Source organism: Neoarius graeffei, chromosome 21 (genome assembly GCF_027579695.1).
Source record: "Neoarius graeffei isolate fNeoGra1 chromosome 21, fNeoGra1.pri, whole genome shotgun sequence".
Classification (NCBI taxonomy): Eukaryota; Metazoa; Chordata; class Actinopteri; order Siluriformes; family Ariidae; genus Neoarius; species Neoarius graeffei.
This window is the reverse complement of record NC_083589.1, coordinates 55,660,194-55,682,053: the sequence shown is the minus strand read 5'-3', so window position 1 is coordinate 55,682,053 and position 21,860 is coordinate 55,660,194. Positions and strand designations below refer to the sequence as shown.

General features: G+C 42.2%; 2 protein-coding genes across 4 annotated transcripts in view; both read left to right on the top strand.

Annotated features, from left to right (window-relative positions):
• tmtc1 (transmembrane O-mannosyltransferase targeting cadherins 1) overlaps positions 1–3,389 on the top strand; it is a 163,527-nt gene extending 160,138 nt beyond the window's left edge. For all 3 annotated transcript variants that reach the window (XM_060903388.1, XM_060903387.1, XM_060903389.1), the window contains one exon: positions 2,337–3,389. In XM_060903388.1, coding sequence (XP_060759371.1) covers positions 2,337–2,459 — 123 coding nt within the window. In that variant the 3' untranslated portion in view covers positions 2,460–3,389. The remainder of the gene's footprint in view (positions 1–2,336) is intronic.
• An 8,514-nt stretch (positions 3,390–11,903) lies between these two features.
• On the top strand, positions 11,904–19,922 carry ovch1 (ovochymase 1). Its single transcript, XM_060903386.1, has 12 exons — positions 11,904–12,050; positions 12,417–12,497; positions 12,586–12,769; positions 13,422–13,497; positions 14,951–15,140; positions 17,156–17,295; positions 17,557–17,710; positions 18,130–18,373; positions 18,511–18,665; positions 19,180–19,278; positions 19,377–19,513; positions 19,668–19,922. The coding sequence occupies exons 1-12, from the start codon at positions 11,954–11,956 to the stop codon at positions 19,833–19,835; spliced, it is 1,725 nt and encodes a 574-aa protein (XP_060759369.1). The 5' UTR covers positions 11,904–11,953; the 3' UTR covers positions 19,836–19,922.
• The last annotated feature ends 1,938 nt before the right edge of the window (positions 19,923–21,860 follow it).

Below are 21,860 nucleotides of genomic sequence, written 5' to 3'. Positions count from 1 at the left end.
CCTTAAATGTTTCCCTTTAAACCACTCCAGTGTAGCTTTAGCAGTAGGTTTAAGGTCATTGTCCTGCTGGAATGTGAACCTTTGTCCCAGTCTCAAACCTCTGGCTGACTCAAACAGGTTTTCCTCCAAAATTGCCCTGTATTTAGTGCCATCTGTCTTTCCTTCAGTCCTGACCAGCTTTCCTGTCCCTGCAGATGAAAAACATCCCCACAGCATGATGCTGCCACCACCATGCTTCACTGTAGGGATGGTGTTCTCAGGGTGTTGGGTTTGCACCACACATGGCATTTCCCATGATGGCCAAAAAGATCAATTTTAGCCTCATTTGACCAGAGAATCGTCTTCCATGTGTTTGGGGAGTCTGCCACATGCTGTTGGGCAAACTCCAAACGTGTTTTCTTAAGCGATGGCTTTTTTCTGGCCACTCTTCCAGAAGCCCCGCCCACTCTGTGGGATGTACAGCTTAAAGTGGTGCTATGGACAGATACTCCCATCTCCGCTGTGGATCTTTGCAGCTCCTTCAGTGTTATCTTTGGTGTCTTTGTTGCATCTCTGATTAATGCCCTCCTTGCCCGGTCTGAGTTTTGGTGGGCTGGGCCTTCTCTTGTCAGGTTTGTAGTGGTGCCATGTTCTTTCCATTTTGCTATAATGGATTTAATGGCGCTCTGTGGGATCTTCAAAGTTTGGGATATTTTTTATAACCCAACCCTGATCTATACTTCTCCACAACTTTGTCTCTGACCTGTTTGGAGGCTCCTTGGTTTTCATGTTGCTTGCTTAGTAGTGTTGCAGAGTCAGGGTCCTTCCAGAACAGGTGGATTTATACAGACATCATGTGACAGATCATGTGACACTTTCAAGGAGCTTTCATCCAAACCTCCAGTTCACTGACTTCAGATCAACAGAACAGCAGCTCTCGGAGCTGGATTGCTCCCTGAATGTGTTCTGTGAACATGACGCCATTCTCTATTTGACACAAAGATCCAGAAATGCTTCGTGTTTCGCTTTTTTTTTTTATCCGTGATTATACGACTGACTTTGAGTTGTGTTTAAACTTGCATAGATTAAAATAAACGACGGGGTCATTTTCTATGCCAACATGAATATCAAACGCGATATGCAGCTGATGGAAGGTTTGTATTGCCCAGAGCCAATACACGTAGTATTCAGAAGACAGTCATATATAGAGCGATGGAGAGGTGGAACTCATTGCCAGGGTATATTGTATATGAGAATACTAGGGAAAGATTTAAGATGCTGATAAAACAATACCTTGTAGGATTTCATGAATTATGATTTTGTTGTGGGAAGTTCAAAATATTACTGAGTATGATAAAAATGGACTGTATTGTTTATTGTTTGACTGAGTTTGTATTATGATTTATGTTTTTGGAAGTGAGGAGTGGGAGTGGGGGGTGTCGGGGGGTGTCTCGGGGTGCAGGTGTCTGGCGCGTGTTCACCGGTGCCACTCTACAAGGGACCCCCCGCTGCTGGGGGTGTAGGTGGGCACGTGTTGGGGGCTGGGTGTCTGCATCCTCAGGTCACTCTCAGACTTACTTCGTTCTTTTGGTGTTGTTTGTTTTTTTATTATTTGAATTGGAGAAAAGGTAATATGGAAAGTGGAGAGAAACCCGTGGTAATGTATATTAGAAATGAACAGATTTATGAATTTTTATTGTACTTGATTCAAATATGTGAACTATTGTGTGTTTGGTTTGTAGTGTATTGTATGTTGTAATGTACTGTGTATGTGTATTGTGTGTATGTGTATGATTTGTTTGATGTTGTGATGCGAGAAGATTGGACACCAGGAAGAATAGCCTTGTTTATAACAAGTGCTAATGGTGATTCCAAATAAAAATGAAAAGAACCCTGATCTATACTTCTCCACAACTTTGTCTCTGACCTGTTTGGAGGCTCCTTGGTTCTCATGTTGCTTGCTTAGTAGTGTTGCAGACTCCGGGTCCTTCCAGAACAGGTGGATTTATACAGACATCATGTGACAGATCATGTGACACTTTGATTGCACACAGGTGGATCTTAATCAACTAATTATGTGACTTATGAAGTGAATTGGTTGGACCAGCTCTTATTTAGGGGTTTCATACGAAAGGGGATGAATACTTATGCACACTCCAGATTTGCTTTTTCTTCTTAATTATTGTTTGTGTCACAATAAAACAACAATTTTCACCTTTAAAGCTGTAGGCATGTTGTGTAAATCAAGTGGTGCTAGCCCTCCAAAAATCCATTTTAATTCCAGCCTGTAATGCGACAAAACAGGACAAACACCAAGACACTGTATGTGGTTCATTAAGATTTGCCTTTTCTTACAGGGAGATTATGTAGCAGCACGAATGTACTACCAAAAAGCTCTCCTGCTCTCTCCTGGCTCCAAGCTGCTGAAGGAGAACCTGGCCAAGCTGGACAGACTGGAGAAGAAACTGCAGGGAGGATAAAGGAGCCTTTAAAATCCAAACGGGAGATTACTTCACTGAAGATTTGCAGAGTCGATACACAGAGAGAGAGATTCTGAGCCGATTCCTCAAAAAGCACCTTCTGTAATCAACGGTGCTGGAAAATAAATCTATAAAAGGAGATCCAGGGTGAACCTGAAGGATCCACACCGCAATAGCACGGCAGAGTTTGGTGTATCATATAGTAGCCTCGTTGACTCGCTGTATCTTTAGCTTTATCTGATCTCTATATCAGAACCCGAGAACATTTTGATGGTCCTCTGCAAAAACATGCATCTCACTAATCTGCACGTCTCGTATTCAAGGAGCTTTCATCCAAACCTCCAGTTCACTGACTTCAGATCAACAGAACAGCAGCTCTCGGAGCTGGATTGCTCCCTGAATGTGTTCTGTGAACATGACGCCATTCTGTATTTGACGCAAAGATCCGGAAATGCTTCGTGTTTCGCTTTTTTTTTTTAAATCCGTGATTATACGACTGACTTTGAGTTGTGTTTAAACTTGCATAGGTTAAAATAAACGACGGGGTCATTTTCTATGCCAAGAATGTCACGTTTATTCTATTGAGTTATTTTAACATTTTCCTTTTTTTTTTTTCGTGAAAGTTATTCTCAATGTGGAAAACCCAGAATGACAAACATCATAGTAATGAACTGTGCAACACTTTTCATTTCAGGCTCTTCTTTTTGTGCCTACTAACAATGACTGTTTAAATGATATCACAATGATACGATGCGCTTTATGATACTTGTGTTTCATCCATGTTTAGTCCTGATCATAATTTCATAAATGATTCCTTCATATTCTTTCAGTGTCATGAAAAACCTTCAGGACTAGCAGTGTGTTTCATGTCGCTACAGAAACCTGTGTGAAATCATATTCCTTTATTTAATAAAGAATATCTGAAATGTATGACATAATTTTTTATAACTTGTTTCTGAAGGCTGGTATAAGACTCACAGGGATTTCACTCTCGAGACGTTTTCACGAGACGTTCGTCTCAAAGGACACTGATCGAGTCCGTTTATTATTATAAATTATTACAGTGGGGCAAAAAAGTATTTAGTCAGTCACCAATTGTGCAAGTTCTCCCACTTAAAAAGATGAGAGAGGCCTGTAATTTTCATCATAGGTATACCTCAACTATGAGAGACAAAATGAGAAAAAAAAATCCAGAAAATCACATTGTGTGATTTTGAAAGAATTTATTTGCAAATTATGGTGGAAAATAAGTATTTGGTCAATAACAAAAGTTCATCTCAATACTTTGTTGTATACCCTTTGTTGGCAATGACAGAGGTCAAATGTTTTCTGTAAGTCTTCACAAGGTTTTCACACACTGTTGCTGGTATTTTGGCCCATTCCTCCATGCAGATCTCCTCTAGAGCAGTGATGTTTTGGGGCTGTCGCTGGGCAACACGGACTTTCAACTTCCTCCAAAGATTTTCTATGGGGTTGAGATCTGGAGACTGGCTAGGCCACTCCAGGACCTTGAAATGCTTCTTACAAAGCCACTCCTTCGTTGCTCGGGCAGTGTGTTTGGGATCATTGTCATGCTGAAAGACCCAGCCACATTTCATCTTCAGTGCCCTTGCTGATGGAAGGAGGTTTTCACTCAAAATCTCAAGATACATGGCCCCATTCATTCTTTCCTTTACACAGATCAGTCGTCCTGGTCCCTTTGCAAAAAAACAGCCCCAAAGCATGATGTTTCCACCCCCATGCTTCACAGTAGGTATGGTGTTCTTTGGATGCAACTCAGCATTCTTTCTCCTCCAAACACGACAAGTTGAGTTTTTACCAAAAAGTTCTATTTTGGTTTCATCTGACCATATGACATTCTCCCAGTCCTCTTCTGGATCATCCAAATGCTCTCTAGCAAACTTCAGACAGGCCTGGACATGTACTGGCTTAAGCAGGGGGACACATCTGGCACTGCAGGATTTGAGTCCCTGGCGGCGTAGAGTGTTACTGATGGTAGCCTTTGTTACTTTGGTCCCAGCTCTCTGCAGGTCATTCACTAGGTCCCCCCGTTTGGTTGTGGGATTTTTGCTCACCGTTCTTGTGATCATTCTGACCCTACGGGGTGATATCTTGTGTGGAGCCCCAGATCGAGGGAGATTATCAGTTGTCTTGTATGTCTTCCATTTTCTAATAATTGCTCCCATAGTTGATTTCTTCACACCAAGCTGCTTACCTATTGTAGATTCATTCTTCCCAGCCTGGTGCAGGTCTACAATTTTGTTTCTGGTGTCCTTTGACAGCTCTTTGGTCTTGGCCATAGTGGAGTTTGGAGTGTGACTGTTTGAGGTTGTGGACAGGTGTCTTTTATACTGATAATGAGTTCAAACAGGTGCCATTAATACAGGTAACGAGTGGAGGACAGAGGAGCCTCTTAAAGAAGAAGTTACAGGTCTGTGAGAGCCAGAAATCTTGCTTGTTTGTAGTCGACCAAATACTTATTTTACCGAGGAATTTACCAATTAATTCATTAAAAATCCTACAATGTGATTTCCTGGATTACTTCCCCCCATTCTCTCTCTCATAGTTGAAGTGTACCTATGATGAAAATTACAGGCCTCTCTCATCTTTTTAAGTGGGAGAACTTGCACAATTGGTGGCTGGCTAAATACTGTTTTGCCCCACTGTATAAGTAAAACATTTTACTTCGGTTGTAAATCGTAAGAGCCCTGCTCACGTCTGCGTGCCGAGGTTGTTCGTTTATAAATCGTATAATTTACGTGATTTCATTCTTACTCTTTTATAAAGGAGAAATGAACTTCTGAAATATTAAATTGTAATTTAAACAACACCAGAGGTTAAAAATATCGGGCTGTTCTTAGCTTTGAAAAACAGGATACCTGTTGCTATTTGACAGTTATTCCTTAAAATCAAGTCGTACATGGCTATAAGCCATGTATGCCAAGATTGAGTGGAATAACTATTTTATTCTATCTACAGTCACTGGATTTTGAGAAACGGAGAAGTTTTAGTTTTTGCAAATTCGATCAATAAAAACTTTCTACGGCAATCAATTAAAAAAATCTACAAGATGTTGGCGTTGATGTCAGTATTAGCATAAATGTCGTCGATGCTTTGGAAGCTGATCTGTTTGAGCAAAGTGTACAGACAGGACTAAAGCGCCGCCGCATCACTCTATTTAGGTAGAGATGAAGCGATGGATAAATCCACTGCACCAGTAATGGCAGATATTTGAACAGCATTGTGAGTAAAGTAGGAAAGCGTGAAGTGAAAATAGTCCAACGTGTCCAACAACTGAAACAAATACAGTGTTTTAATTATATTTAACAGTTATTCCATGAAATCGAGTCGTACATGAGCTGATAGCCGATGAGCCGCATAGCACCGAGTTGTCTATAAGCCATGTACGATGAGATTGAGTGGAATAACTGTTTTATTCTATACACATTCACTGGATTTTGAGAAACAGAGCATTTTTATTTTTATTTTTTGCAAATTCAATAAATAAAAACTTTATACAAAATATCATCTCATGATCTCTAGCCGCTTTATCCTGTTCTACAGGGTCGCAGGCAAGCTGGAGCCTATCCCAGCTGACTACGGGCGAAAGGCGGGGTACACCCTGGACAAGTCGCCAGGTCATCACAGGGCTGACACATAGACACAGACAACCATTCACACTCACATTCACACCTACGCTCAATTTAGAGTCACCAGTTAACCTAACCTGCATGTCTTTGGACTGTGGGGGAAACCGGAGCACCCGGAGGAAACCCACGCGGACACGGGGAGAACATGCAAACTCCGCACAGAAAGGCCCTCGCCGGCCACGGGGCTCGAACCCGGACCTTCTTGCTGTGAGGCGACAGCGCTAACCACTACACCACCGTGCCGCCTACTTTATACAAAATGTCTGACAAAATCATTTCTGTTTAGAATGTAAACAAACTGGCGAAATGACAAGTAATTTGTGGAAAAAATGTGATGATAATAATTCTTGAAAAATAAAAAAAGCTATGTTCTTACCAGGGCGGCACGGTGGTGTAGTGGTTAGCGCTGTCGCCTCACAGCAAGAAGGTCCGGGTTTGAGCCCCGTGGCCGGCGAGGGCCCTTCTGTGTGGAGTTTGCATGGTCTCCCCGTGTCCGTGTGGGTTTCCTCCGGGTGCTCCGGTTTCCCCCACAGTCCAAAGACATGCAGGTTAGGTTAACTGGTGACTCTAAATTGACCGTAGGTGTGAATGTGAGTGTGAATGGTTGTCTGTGTCTATGTGTCAGCCCTGTGATGACCTGGCGACTTGTCCAGGGTGTACCCCGCCTTTCGCCCGTAGTCAGCTGGGATAGGCTCCAGCTTGCCTGCAACCCTGTAGAACAGGATAAAGCGGCTAGAGATAATGAGATGAGATGTTCTTACCATCAAATACATTTATTCCATATTTTGTTGCTTTTTTTAATATATTTTTTGGGGTCTTCTACTTCTTCTTCTTTTGGGTTTTTTGGTGGTTGGCAAACCAACTTAAAGGTGCGTTACCGACTGGGCTGGAGTGTGGAACAGGCGATATTTGGGGGGGGGGGGACCTACAGTATATTCTTTTAGCTATTTCTGTCTTTTTTAAATACTTAACAATTTTGTGGTTTTGTTTGCGAGTCGAGTTTTTATTTCGTCCTCGGGTTGGTTCAGCAACACGCTCCGCCATTTTGTTTTTCTCTACTCATGGTATATGAGCTGATATCCTAGTAGTAGCCAATCAGAGCATGCGATTGCTCATATCCAGTGAATGTGGACAGAATAATAAGCAGACAGCTCCATATGGCGGACACCTGATCCAAAATGTATGAAGGGAGAAGATGAAAAGGAAAGATGGTTGTATGTCAGCAGTACTTACAGCAAACGCTGTGTCGTGCTTCACTGTGTGACTGCTGGAAGGTTTCCCCAACCACGGGTAGGTACGAGGTGTGAAACGGAAGTTATTCCCCCCCGTATTGAACACCTGTTTGATTGTGTATAATTTATTACAGAGCTCATGATAAAGCACCAAAGCAAAACCTACTCATTTGTTCACTCGGTTTGTTAATTCATGCCTTGTAGCTTTAGTTTTTTCTCTCTGCTTTTAGCATGGATCGTTCTGGTACACGCAGATCATTTCACGGTCGATAAAGCTAAATAAACTCTTCTTCTTTCAGCTGCTCCCATTAGGGGTCGCCACAGGGGGGTCTGTTCCGCATATTTGATTTGGCATAGGTTTTACACTGGATGCCCTTCCTGACACAACCCTCTGGGCTTGGAACCAGCACTAAGTATGTACTGGCTTGTACAACTCCAGTGGCTGGGTATTTTACCTCATGTACATGTCTTTGGAGGAAACCCACAGGGAGAACATGCAAACTCCACACAGAGAGGCCCCGTCAGCCATGGGGTTCGAACCCGGAATCCTCTTGCTGTGAGACGACAGTGATAACCACTGCACCACATCTATTACCAAGTGCCCTTCTAGTCAGTTCTGCGTGTCTATTATAAATATACAGTCACACCTAAATGTCTCATAAATCACAGCCCATTAGTCCTGACATCCACGCCATAGCAATGATCAATAATATTTATTAGTATAAATACACAGGTGATTATAGAAAATCGTGTGCTGATTGGTCGAGAAATTCTGACTATTTCTCGATAATCACCTCGAGCGACTCGGCAAAATGGCGGCCGATCGCTGTGTCACCGTAAGTGAGGAAGAATTACAAATGATGAAAGAAAACGCTGTTCCTAAAAGCAATAAAGATGCTATGAAGTTTGGTCTAAAACTATTCAAAGTAAGATGGAATTGTGATATGTGGCTCGACATAGATAAGTGAGACAAGTCTGCGCCACCAAGTTATTACATTTACATGTCGCTTTTGAAGTTTGAAATAAAAAAGATTTAATGCGATTTTTTGTGTTTCTTTTTAAATAATCATCTGTGTATTTATGCTAAAATAATTATTTGCCTCAATCTCAGTGAATATTTAAATAACATTGGCTAGTGTTGAGTGGTATATCCGATATATTCCATTCAGCTAGCATGATATTGAACAAGTCAAAGACGAGGAGCTGAATGGAATATATCTGATAGGCCACGAAAAAAAGCCAGCCAATATCTCATCTCATCTCATCTCATCTCATCTCATCTCATCTCATCTCATCTCATGATCTCTAGCCGCTTTATCCTGTTCTACAGGGTCGCAGGCGAGCTGGAGCCTATCCCAGCTGACTACGGGCGAAAGGCGGGGTACACCCTGGACAAGTCGCCAGGTCATCACAGGGCTGACACATAGACACAGACAACCATTCACACTCACATTCACACCTACGCTCAATTTAGAGTCACCAGTTAACCTAACCTGCATGTCTTTGGGGGAAACTGTGGGGGAAACCGGAGCACCCGGAGGAAACCCACGCGGACACGGGGAGAACATGCAAACTCCGCACAGAAAGGCCCTCACCGGCCACGAGGCTCGAACCCGGACCTTCTTGCTGTGAGGCGACAGCGCTAACCACTACACCACCGTGCCGCCAATATTATTGTTATTATTATTATTATACATTCCTTTTGGGTGTTCAACGCATCTTTCTTTTTCAAAATTCTCTCAAAATCTTCCGTATTTAACCAAGCAAACCTGGCGGCCATCTTTGTTTACAAATTGTCCCAGTCGCTCACTAGCAAGTTTTACATCTCTGACATGTGACGTCATGTTGTCTTGACAACCATGCAATATCCATCCATCCATTATCTGCAGCCGCTTATCCTGTTCTATAGGGTCGCAGGCAAGCTGGAGCCTATCCCAGCTGACTACGGGCGAAAGGCGGGGTACACCCTGGACAAGTCGCCAGGTCATCACAGGGCTGACACATAGACACAGACAACCATTCACACTCACATTCACACCTACGCTCAATTTAGAGTCACCAGTTAACCTAACCTGCATGTCTTTGGACTGTGGGGGAAACCGGAGCACCCGGAGGAAACCCACGCGGACACGGGGAGAACATGCAAACTCCACACAGAAAGGCCCTCGTTGGCCGCTGGGCTTGAACCCAGGACCTTCTTGCTGTGAGGCGACAGTGCTAACTACTATACCACCATGCCGCCCCATGCAATATTGTAAACTATTTTCAACGCTCATTCTCCATTGGGTAGAGTGACATAATACATGTCGGATAAGCGATATGCTAACAATATTGCTTGCTATCAAACCAAATGAATGAAACCCGCTAGAAGGGAATAGAATACGTTTTTATTCCATCAAAAACATGTCCTGTATGTATAATCTTCTTCTTTTGGCTGCTCCCGATTAGGGGTCGCCACAGCGGCTCTTTCGTCTCCATTGCTCCCTGTCTTCCACATCCTTCTCTACCACACCTGCCACTTTCATGTCCTCTCACCACATCCATGTATCCCCTCTTTGGCTTTCCTCGTTTTCATTTGCCTGGCAGCTCCATCCTCAACATTCTCCTTCCAACATGCTCTGCATCTCTTCTCAGGATGTGCCCATACCATCTCAGCCTCATCTCTCTTAACGTAATTCCCAAGCTCTCCACATGTGCTGTCCTTCTGATGTGCTCGTTCCTTATCCTGTCCAACATCCTCAACTCCGCCACCTCCAACTTTGCCTCCTGTCTCTTCATTAAGGGTCCGGTCTCCAATCCATACATCACAGCTGGTCTGGATTGGAGACCGTACCCTTAAGGAAGAGACAGGAGGCAAAGTTGGAGGTGGTGGAGTTGAGGATGTTGAGGTTTGCGATGGGAGGTTGGACAGGATAAGGAACGAGCACATCAGAGGGACAGCACATGTGGAGAGCTTGGGAAGTAAGTTAAGAGAGATGAGACTGAGATGGTATGGGCACATCCATACCATATTATACGGTACATACACGTCCTGTATGTATAATAATGGTGAATAATAACCTCAACTTTCTTTGTCTCAGATATTATTCACAGCTTCAGCTTCAGGGAATAATTGTTCATTAAGCAAATAAAACTAGACATTACAGGGTAATTGTACGTTCTATGCTAAATATTAGATACATTTCTTTCTTTCATTTCTTTCTGGTCGCAGGTTCCGCTGTCCGGCCTGTAAGACCCAGAGGAGGAGAGCTGTACAATACTCTCGTGCAATATCACATGTCCTGATGTGCAATATTACAACATCACCTTGTCACTTTAACTACAATGTCACTCTAATCATATTGTCATTTTAATTTTATCCACGCGTCATTTTATTTATTTGCCATATTTTATCTGCTGCCGGGCGGCACGGTGGTGTAGTGGTTAGCGCTGTCGCCTCACAGCAAAAAGGTCCGGGTTCGAGCCCAGTGGCCGGCGAGGGCTTTCTGTGTGGAGTTTGCATGTTCTCCCCGTGTCTGTGTGGGTTTCCTCCGGGTGCTCCGGTTTCCCCCACAGTTTCCCCCAAAGACATGCAGGTTAGGTTAACTGGTGACTCTAAATTGAGCGTAGGTGTGAATGTGAGTGTGAATGGTTGTCTGTGTCTATGTGTCAGCCCTGTGATGACCTGGCGACTTGTCCAGGGTGTACCCCGCCTTTCGCCCGTAGTCAGCTGGGATAGGCTCCAGCTTGCCTGCGACCCTGTAGAACAGGATAAAGCGGCTAGAGATAATGAGATCACAAAGCAGTTTTACACATCCTGATGAACACTAAAAACAACAACAACAAAGGTTGTGTCCATGACACTTCCTCTGGCTGTGGTGATCTGCTCAAGTGAACACATTTGACCCTTTAGTACATATTTACCACAGAAAATGCATGTAGTTTACAGTTTAAACATTTACAGTCCATTAAATCATTCTTGGATGGCTACAGCTAGTTTAGGCATGGTGGTGTAGTGGTTAGTGCTGTTGCCTCACAGCAAGAAGGTCCGGGTTCGAGCCCCGTGGCCGGCGAGGGCCTTTCTGTGTGGAGTTTGCATGTTCTCCCTGTGCCCGTGTGGGTTTCCTCCGGGTGCTCCGGTTTCCCCCACAGTTTCCCCCAAAGACATGCAGGTTAGGTTAACTGGTGACTCTAAATTGACCGTAGGTGTGAATGTGAATGGTTGTCTGTGTCTATGTGATGACCTGGCGACTTGTTTTTTTTTTTTTTTTTTGCCCACCCATTTTTGTGATTATATTCTTTTTGTGATTTTATTTTCTTGCTCTTTTAATGCACCGCTCTTCGCCCTTCTAATTGCCCTTCGGGGATAAATAAAGTTTTGTCTAAGTCTTACTGGTGAATCAAAGGAGTCGGACTCGACTAAGAATCATTTGAACCGAAAGAATCGAATCACTCAAATGAATCATATTGCCTATCCGAGCTCTATAAGAGACCGTGCTGCCCCCTTGTGGCCAAAATGCTGAAGTTTCCCTGATGTTAATTGTAGGCTGGGCTTTATTAGCTCTGAATTGGTTGCAGGTGTTAAAGCTGGCTGGTGTTCTGACCCTGGCACCCTGTTTCAGTTGGTGGTGTGATGATTTATGGGTTGTTTTTTGAAACTGTAATTCTATGCAAGAAAGCGATGTTGGTTATTGTATGCCTCGTTTTCACGTTATTTAATAGTGGAATCGGTGAGTTATGTGCTTCTGTTTATTCTTTGAGTGGTTTAGGCAGGTAGAATTCAAGGTGTTCTAAAAAAAAAAAAAAAAGCTGACGTCACAGCATGTCATCATTATAACTTGCTATTTCATAATAATGAGATGTGAGTAAATCACAAGTCATGGTTATAAGAGGATTTGGTTATGATCTAGCAAGTCATTATTATGAGAGATGTCATTGAGTCTAATTATGAGAATGATCTCATATTATGAGATCAAAGTTATTATGGGAAACCTCATCATGGTGGCAGAAATGGGTTTTCACAGTTTAAGCTTTTGTTTCAAAGTAAAAACTTTGTCAACAGCAATTAATTTTGTCTCTCTCTCTCAACATTGAAGCTGGCAAACTTCCCACTCTGAATGGAGCTACATCACATCAGGTTTATTATAGAAACACGACATATGGGAACAATTTAGATGGTATGACTAAACTATTAAGCATTTTTGGAAGTCACTTGTATCTATTATAATGCTGCTATTAAGTCTAACATTTTCCTGTGTGCTACAGCTATAGCAGGTGTGAGAGCTTTCATTCATGAGGACGAGGCAGAGTCATGGACTGTGGGTGGGAAAGAGGCATGGCCTCACTCATGGCCATGGCAGGTAGTATTGAGTTTTGCCAATGTGCCAGTCTGTGGTGGTGCCATCCTCAACCGGTACTGGATCGTCACAGCCAGCCACTGCTTCAAGCGGTAAATCTGTTTGAATGCAAGTTGGATTGGAAATGAATTTGGTGACTTGTCCAGGGTGTACCCTGCTTCTCACCCATAGTCAGCTGGGATAGGCTCCAGCTTGCCTGGAACCCTGTAGAACAGGATAAGTGGCTACGGATAATGTGAGCAGAACCTTTCTCTGGAGGCGTGGGATGGTGGTGCAGGAGGTAGCTTTGCTGTCTCCTAGCTTAGGGTTACTGGTTTGATCCTGGGCTTGGGTTAATGTCCGTGTAGAGTTTTGCATATTCTTCCAAATGTTCTTGTGGGTTTCCTATTCTCTGGTTCTGTTCCACCTCTAGTGGACGGATTGGCTATGCTAAATTGCCCCTGTGTGTAAATGGTGCTCTGCAATGGATTGGCATTCGCACCTTGTTCCCAGTGTTCCTGAAATAGATTATGAATCCATCTTGACCCAGGATGGTTACGACTATATGAAGTATCATCTTGGCACTGATCTAATACGGAGTCAGTCACTGCTGGTTGTGATCCCTAATATCCACTTTGAGCTATCCCATTGATCAATAAAGTACTTTTGTTTGGAGTTCTGTGCTTTGTATGATGTACAGAGAAATCTGAAGTGTGCTGGAACACTTGAATTTTGGTAATTTTGTCACTCTGCTTCCATTGGTAGATATACTAAAGAATCACTCTGGTTAGTGAGGGCTGGAAAACATGATTTGGGGAATGAAATGGAGTCCTGCCAACAGGCAAGTACATACATGTATCTTAACCCTTTTCCTACCTCGGTGTTTAGTTTTATTTCAGCTCTGAAACTGTTTTGTCCGAGCTGCGCTGGTTATCTGTATCTCCCAAGATCAGATTTAAAAGCCTTCAGTGAATGTCTTTCTACCGATGACCTGAGATCTGCTACTGTATCCTTCAAGAACAGGTCTCTGTAAAATAGACAAAGGTGCGAGGTCTCGTTGCTGCTCTGCTTCAAAACTGTGGAACTTGACACCACTTTGCATTAAGCATTCATTCTCTGTACACTTATTTTTTTTAAAAGGCCTTTATTTGAAGGCACTTCCTCTGTTTTTGTATTTATAATTTTATCTAATTGTTTATGCCTCTGCCACTGTGGTATGTTTTTTCGTCCGAGAGCCTACTCTCTTGTTAGTGCTGTAGCTCAAGAACAAGTAGTTGAATGTTGGATATAGAGACTTGAATTTATCTAAGGAGTGTCAATCGCAGTACGGCCAAATATGAGTGTGTTGCAATAGTTTCCTTCCTGTTTTTGAAGTGTATATTTAAAAGCTAGACAGCCTTCCGATTTCGTGAAATTTGGTTCCCTCTGAAATTTGGTCATTGTGATGTTTTTCTGTAATATTTCACAAAATATCAGACCATTATGTGGCTGGGAAGTTATTTAATTTGTGAGGGTTCCCGAGCAAATAATATGCATGAAATCGCTCGCTTCGTGCAGTCAAGCAGACAGAGGAAGTCTGTGTGTGCGCATGCGCAGGTTTGCCTTTGACCGTTCCATCGTTCTGTTGCTAAACGAACAGCTGATCACACCGAGGTGCTCGCTGAGTGCCGATGTTTGTTTATTAGTTTGGTCCTGTTTCCTTTCCTTCGTATATAACATAACGTCTTCTCGCTTTCCATTACTGTAATCAGTCTTTCACATTTCGCACACTCAGGTCCTCTATTTTTCTCTCCTGTTTCAAGTTTGTATCCCACAATGCCTTGCGCGAACGGGGGAAAGCCCACCATGTGACGATGCATTATGTAGTATCTTGAATTGGGTCATGGTGAAGCAGGAAAAAATAGCAGGGAATTTGGGGCCACATGGTGCTAAATTCATTAACTTTTTTCTATTTTAAAAAAATAAAATTGGAAGTCTGTGACTTTGAATTCAGTAGCTTTTGGTCCACTAAACAAAAATAATTGGGTATCGAGGAAAATGTATGACCTGCACTTAAAATCTGAAAGGCCGTCTAGCTTTAAGGCTTTTTCGGGCAAACAATTGGTAACGAAGGACTCAACTTATTTGTACCAGTGCATCACTATCGAGTTGTATTTATTGCTGATTATTTTTTTTTTAATACTCTCTCACTTTAAAAAAAAACACTTGATCATTTGTCTATTCTATTTAGCTACCACATGTAAGAAAAGTGCTCTATAAATATAATTTGATTTAATCTATACTCGTATCTTCAGGATGCCAAAGTGGATAAAATAATCACTCACAAGGGCTATAACAGCATAACCAAACAGCACGACATCGCCCTGCTGAAGCTGCAGACTCCACTGCTGTTTGATGAATGTGTGAGGCCCGTTCCTGTCTGGAGCACAGACTTGCCTTCACTGAAACGATGCACCGTTACAGGATGGGGTTCCACCACTGAGAGTAGGTATCTATCCAGTGACCTTCACCAGGCAGATACAGAACTGGAGAACATGTACCGTACAATTGAGTGCAGGCTTGCACTCCCAATGTTCTTTTCTAAATGGGGGGGGAAAAGGAAAATGTGCCCGTTTTTAGTTATTTAACAAAATTGAGTTGTATGTGCTGATGGCTATAAGCCATGTGTGACAAGATTGAGTGGAATAACTCTTTTATTCTATCCATATTTGCTGGATTTTTAGAAATGGAGCATTTTTATTTTTTGCAAATTTGATAGCTTTTTTTATATAAAACGTCCGATAAAATCACTTCCGCTTAGAATGTAAACAAACCGGCGAAATGACGGCAGCAATTTGTGAAAAATGATGATTCTTGAAAGATGTGTTCTTGCTGTCAAATACTTTTGTATTTTTGGGGTTTTGTTTTCAAGTAGTTATTTCATCCTCGGTTGGTTCAGGAATACATGCTGCCATTTTCTTTAGGATTTTTTTGGTGGTTGGCAAACTAACTTAAGTGCATTACTACCACTGACTGGGCTGGAGTGTGGAAAAGGAGTTGGGTTTTTTTTTTTTGGGGGGGGAACTATATTCTCTTAGCTAGATCTGTTTCTTCTAAATACTTGATGCACTCTGCCATTTTGTTTTTCTTTACTCACGGTATATTAGCTGATATCCTAGTAGTAGAGTAGCCAATCAGTGTGTGATTGCTTCTATCTGGTGAATGTGGATAGAATAAAGCTGGTTATTATTCAAGTACAATGTGCCAAGAAGTTCAGGAAAGATTGATGGTTTTTTGTCTTAACACGCTCAATTTGACCATTTTGCACCTTGTGCTGGTAAACCTCCTATTTTATTTATTGTTTTTTTTTTTTTTTTTTTTTTTTTTTTTTTAAATAACCTTGGTGGAGGCAATTAAGTTTGTTTTAGGTTTGTCTGTAAGCAGGACTGCTGAATGACCAAATTTCCATGAAACTTGGTGGAAAGGTGTTGCATGGTCCAAGGAAAAACCCATTAAATCGGAGAGGCTCAGTCATGGGGCAGATCCGTGAATTCACTTTCATGAACGTTGCGAGATATGGCATTTGGCCTCGGCAGAAGTCTGTGTTCAAAAAATGCCGTATGTTTTTAAAATCCAGTAGATGGCCATCAAGTTCGATAGTAGAAAAAACATGGCCAGTGTAGAAATATGATGACTCCATGTTCACAGGTACCAGTAATCCTCTGGGATGCATGTAGGGGCATAATTCTAGTAGTTCTGGAAATATCCAAACTTGTATAATGGTTGCAGGTTCGCATATCATACAAGAGTCGGTTATTGTCCACGGTGGAGGTCTGCACTCTGAGTGCCCTTCTAGTTTGTTCTTGTGTAATGTCATTTTCCATCACCAACCCCTTCCTTCTCTCTCATGAAGTAAAGACAAAAATATTCCACCTTCTCATGTTATTAGGAGACCACAAAACTGTTCATCCTGACAATTTTCATGTTGGAGAACTGTAACAGGGTTCTGACACTGGAGACTCCTTCTATAAACTCAAAATAAACTACTTTCAGCTGCTCCTGTTAGGGGTCACCACAGCAAATCAATTTATGATCAGCATCTTTGATTTGGTATAGGTGTTTTTAACAAAAAAAAAAAAACACGCATGCAACCAAACTCCAAACATGTCTGTGTATTTAAAAAATAAATAAATCACATCAAATTTATGCATCTCTTTTCCTCAATATTTGTGGCATGTCACTTTTTTTTTCCTTTAGAAATGTATTAAAATGAACACCTTTTAGCATATATCTGTTGATGCTGCTGTTAGAGAAAATCAACAACTTCTGGCCTGTATCAGCAGCATTGTGGTATCGTAATCTGTAATTGATATTGCATGTATGACCTGTTTTTTCTAACATGTATTCTTTTAGACATGAACAGATGCAGAACATTCAGTGACTTTGTTCACTGCAACCTCACAACAATATTTGAATCTTTAAAAAAAAAAAAAAATGCTAAACAGCTCTCATCTGCCCAGGTGGCCCCCATGTCAACAGGCTTCAAGAGGCCAATGTTACCATACTGGAGTCTGATACATGTGTCATGTTTTATGGAGGGCTTATCCATTCCTCTATGGTGTGTGCTGGAGACATGACAGGACGTTTGGATGCGTGTCAGGTACACTATAGGATTTTGTTCAGATAAGAGCTGCACTGTGTCCACTTGCAGATTTTGTTGCTGCATGTTGACTATTAGCTTCTTGTTAGTGGGTCTATTGAAATTTGTTTAGTTGAACTTGGTTGTGACAAATGAAGTCTTTCCCATTTTCTTTTGATTTTAATTTCCCCGAACTTGGGTGAAAAGGTAAAGTGTGCAGTTTTTTCTTTCTTTGTGCCCCCCCCCCCCCCCCCCCCCCCCAACCCCACGCTTTCTGAACAGGGGGATTCTGGAAGTCCTCTGTCCTGCTTCACAGGAAAGGGGTATGAACTTGCTGGAATTGTTAGCTGGGGAGCAGGCTGTGGCCAGACATGGAAACCAGGGGTCTACACTAAGGTTGTGTTTTACATCAAGTGGATTAATTCCGTCATTGATGGTATGAACCCCCCTCAAAAAATTGAATCATAAGTAAGGTATGAGAGAATCTACCAATGCTCTTTTCCACCTTATGGTCAAATTGGACCTGATGGTTTGTGGAAGGGATTAACAGGTTATGATGTTTTGAGACATTGTACTTGATAAATACATTAGTACAATACCTTCTATAACATCAAAATTCTGGATTTAAGATGAGAACCATGGTCTACTGCAAAAAAAAAAAAAATCAATCAGCATTCTGTATTTAAAACAGACCTTGAGCATGAACTAGCCTTAACATTCTATACTCTGTGCAACCACACAACTTGGTGTGACTTGAACTGTGTACCGTTCTATATTTTCTTGGAGCTATAGGAAACTTGAGACCTTTTCTTTAGCTAAAGATGATTCAGTGTTATGGGTATAAATTTGTTCCAGCTGTGCGTTCCATGCAAGTGACAAAGTGTGGCCAGGCCAAGGTGAAACCCTGCAGGCTCGATCAAGGCTATATAGGTTTCAAGTCAACTGAGCCCAGTGGAGAGCAGAGACTGGTAAACCTGACTGAGGCATGCCCTCACTCCTGGCCCTGGCAGGTCAGCTTACAACGTGAAGACTCCCACTACTGCAGTGGTACACTCATTGACAAATGCTGGGCTCTAACTTCACGCCACTGCCGTGTTGTGTAAGTCAACCAAGCAGCATACGTTTAAACTTTATAATAAACCAAGATGTGATATGGGTTTTTTCTTTTTGTACCTTTTGACTGTTCTAAGTAAGAAATTAATTCCATTTGAAGATCTTATTTGAGCTCTTCTGCAGAGCTGGAGATACGGTGGTGCTTGGTGCCCATGAGCTCAACTCCACAGGAAGTCAGCATGCATCAGTCAAGGCGGTCTACAGCCAGGCTTATGATAGCGGCTACCCTCCACTGCATGACATTGCTCTCATCAACCTCAGTGTTCCAGCTCGACTAGGTACAACACCCTAGACTATAAGTTCCCAAACCTGGAGCTGGAAAACACCCTGTCCTGGACATTTGGGGGTTTTCCTTGCTCAAACACATCCACTTCAACTCAGGAAGGGCTGTTAATTAGCTGATTGTTTTGAATCTGGTGTGTTTGGAGCAGGGAAAACACTAAAATGTGCAGGACAGGAAAGTACCCCTTGCTGCAAAACCAAAAGACCAGGAAATGGAGTCAGACCTGATCCAGTGCCTTCTACCTAGAGCTAAAAATCCACAGGGCAGAGACTACTTGGTGTTTCAGGCTGGATAGGTGTGTGCTTTGTGTTGTACAGTGCCTCATGGGTCAAGGTTAGGCTTGTAGGAGTTGAATCAGGTCCAGCTAAACCCCCTGGAGTTTTGGTTCTGCAGTAAGGACTGTCTCAGAGCAGATTGTATTCCAGGACCATGGTTGAACAGTTACCCTAGACTGTTTTCTTCAGAATGATGTTTATTGGTTTTTTGATGGTATGCTGGGTTTCCTCCAGGATCTTCAGTATTCCCAGTTTGTATCCCAGATAAAGACATGAGGTTTGATCACCACTCATCTTGTGTGACCACAGGATGGGGTTATAAAAGGTCAACACGTAAGCATCACTATTTGCTTCAAACATGCATACCCTCTATCTGCTCGCTTGTCACGTGACCACTAGAAGTTTGACCCTTTTACTTCTGTCCCTCTTAGCAAACCTAAGACCTGATGTTCTGCATCAGGCCCTAGTGAATCCACTACAGGAGCAGGCCTGCTGGAGTGGCTGGGGTCAGATTTTCAGCTCCAGTGTCCTCCTGTGCACACAACCTGCTGCCTCATCATCCTGCCTGGTACTGTAGTGCAACTGAGAAGAATGAATAGACCTCAGCAAGGGCCACTGATCACATTTTGGATATAGTTAAATATTTATGAATTACTGAAAGTTTTGGTGGATAACAAACTAACATGAACACCCACTCTTTGATCCCTGTTTCTTCCACATAGGGTGATGCTGGAGCACCACTTTTGTGCCAAAAAAATGGCCGGTACTATCTGGCTGGCATGATGGCATTGGAGGTAAAGTGGTGTGATCTCCAGAAACCAGCCATCTTTACTAGTCTTTCCAGCTTCCGGTCCTGGATTGAGAATATTATGACCAATGAAGGACTATAATAAAAAAATGCATTTTTTAAATGTTTTGTACATATTGGAACATTGTCTCCATTGAAGACCTTCAAGGAAGTGTCACCCTGAAATGCATTAAACATGTTTATACTACACTTTATGATGCTAATTTGTTGACTGTTGCTGTATTTCTGTTGTTCGTTTTGTGAAGTTAGTGGGTTTGTGCCAGTCTGATGTCACAGGGGGATATTACTATTGCAGTTATGTTTTGTTTTAATAGGAAGAATGAACTCCGTAATTTTGGACATGGTCAGGTTTTGCTGTTTAGCTCTTAAGAGCAAGAGAATGTAGTGTAGTTTTATGGTGTATCTGTAACAAGTTATGTCAGAGGTGTGACTTGGCTATTTAGCAATCTACAAGATGGCAATGTGACATGACGGTATTAGCATGAGAATTCTGAACCCTGGTAGCTGATCTTTTGGAATGGAAAAGTAGGAGGAGCTCAGTGCAGATCTGAGAAAGAGGATTGTAGATTTACACAACTTAAGAATGTCTCCTGGAGCCATTTCTAAATGACTGCAGATTCCAAGATCATCAGTTCAAACAATTGTACAGAAGTACAAGTTATTGGGAGGTGTGGCCATTTTGACAAGCCACTTTAATGGAAGAAGACCTAAACTATAAATCTTAACTGAGAGGAAATTGGTTTAGTTGGTCAGAAAGAACCACCAAGGCACAGGTTTACCATTTATTATTAGCTTATTTGACAGGGACCATGTACAAGACAACGCTAGTACCAGAGTTAGCTAGAAAGCTAATTTGCATCTGTGGTCTGAAACCATGAGCTGAAACACTGTAATCAAGCAAGTTTTACATCACCCTGGACTGGGAGGGTGCCTTCCATGTAGGAAGATCCTGCTCCAAAGTTGACACCTTCAACCTTGACAAAAGTTTGCAGCAAACCATATGGACCGATGAAAAGCCTTATGGAGGAATGTTTTATGATCAGAAGAGACACAGATTGAGTTGGTTGGCCACAATGACTGAGGTACAGAGGAACACTTAAGCGTGGTGGTAGTGGGACATTTAACCAAATATTAGGTGTGAGATATATATAGACTCTGTTGATTTCAGAAAATCCAAACTAAATTAACCTGTACACCAAGTTATTTTTTTGTATTCAACATGCATAATCATTCTACCACAGAAAAATAACAGCTCAAAGAAATCACTGAAAGCCGAATAGTGCCATGAAAGTAATGTCCATGTATGTAAACTTTTGACCTCAAGTGTATATTTTGGGTTGGACCTTATTCATTTTTGCAAAACTTCACCACCACCACTTCACAGTGGCTAGTTCTGGATCATTAAGTTATTTTTATCATTCTGAAGGGGTTCTAGAAAGGACCATCTTTGAAAGGGACAGATTATAGAACAGTGGGCTTGAATAACTGGTAATTGTATGGATGTCCACCACGAGCTGGCCTAGTCGTTAGCATGTCTGCGACTCGATTGGCAGATCGTGAGTTCTACTTGCAGTTGAGTCATACCAAAGACCATCATAAAAATGGTACCTGCTGCAATCTGGCAAGGCATGCTGCGATACAGATGCGAGTGGGGAGTCAAGCTATCATGGTTACTAGAGGACTAGCCCCTCACTGTAACTCTAGCTATATAGGCAAGAGGCTGAGGGCTATGAAAACGGAGATCAGCGCCACCCAATGCGCCTTGAGGGCCTGGTTAGTACTGGGATGGGAGACTGCCTGGGAAGACCAGGTCCTGGCACAGGAAGGACTTATGACTTGTATGGATATCCCCAGCTGCCTCTCAAATAAATACACTCTATGAAACTAGTTTTAACCTCACACCCTTTGGTTTAACGTAGAAAGCTACAAAATGTAGGGATTCTCTTTCAGAAAAGGTTCCAGGAAGAGACTTTTAAGGAACCCTTTCTTTCTTGAAAGTTATATTATAGCTTTTGCTCAGAGATGTTACAATGGTGGTAGCTGACTCAAACTTCACCAGCTACTTTACACTTTCTCTGGATTTTTTTGGGGAGGTTAAAGGCTTTCA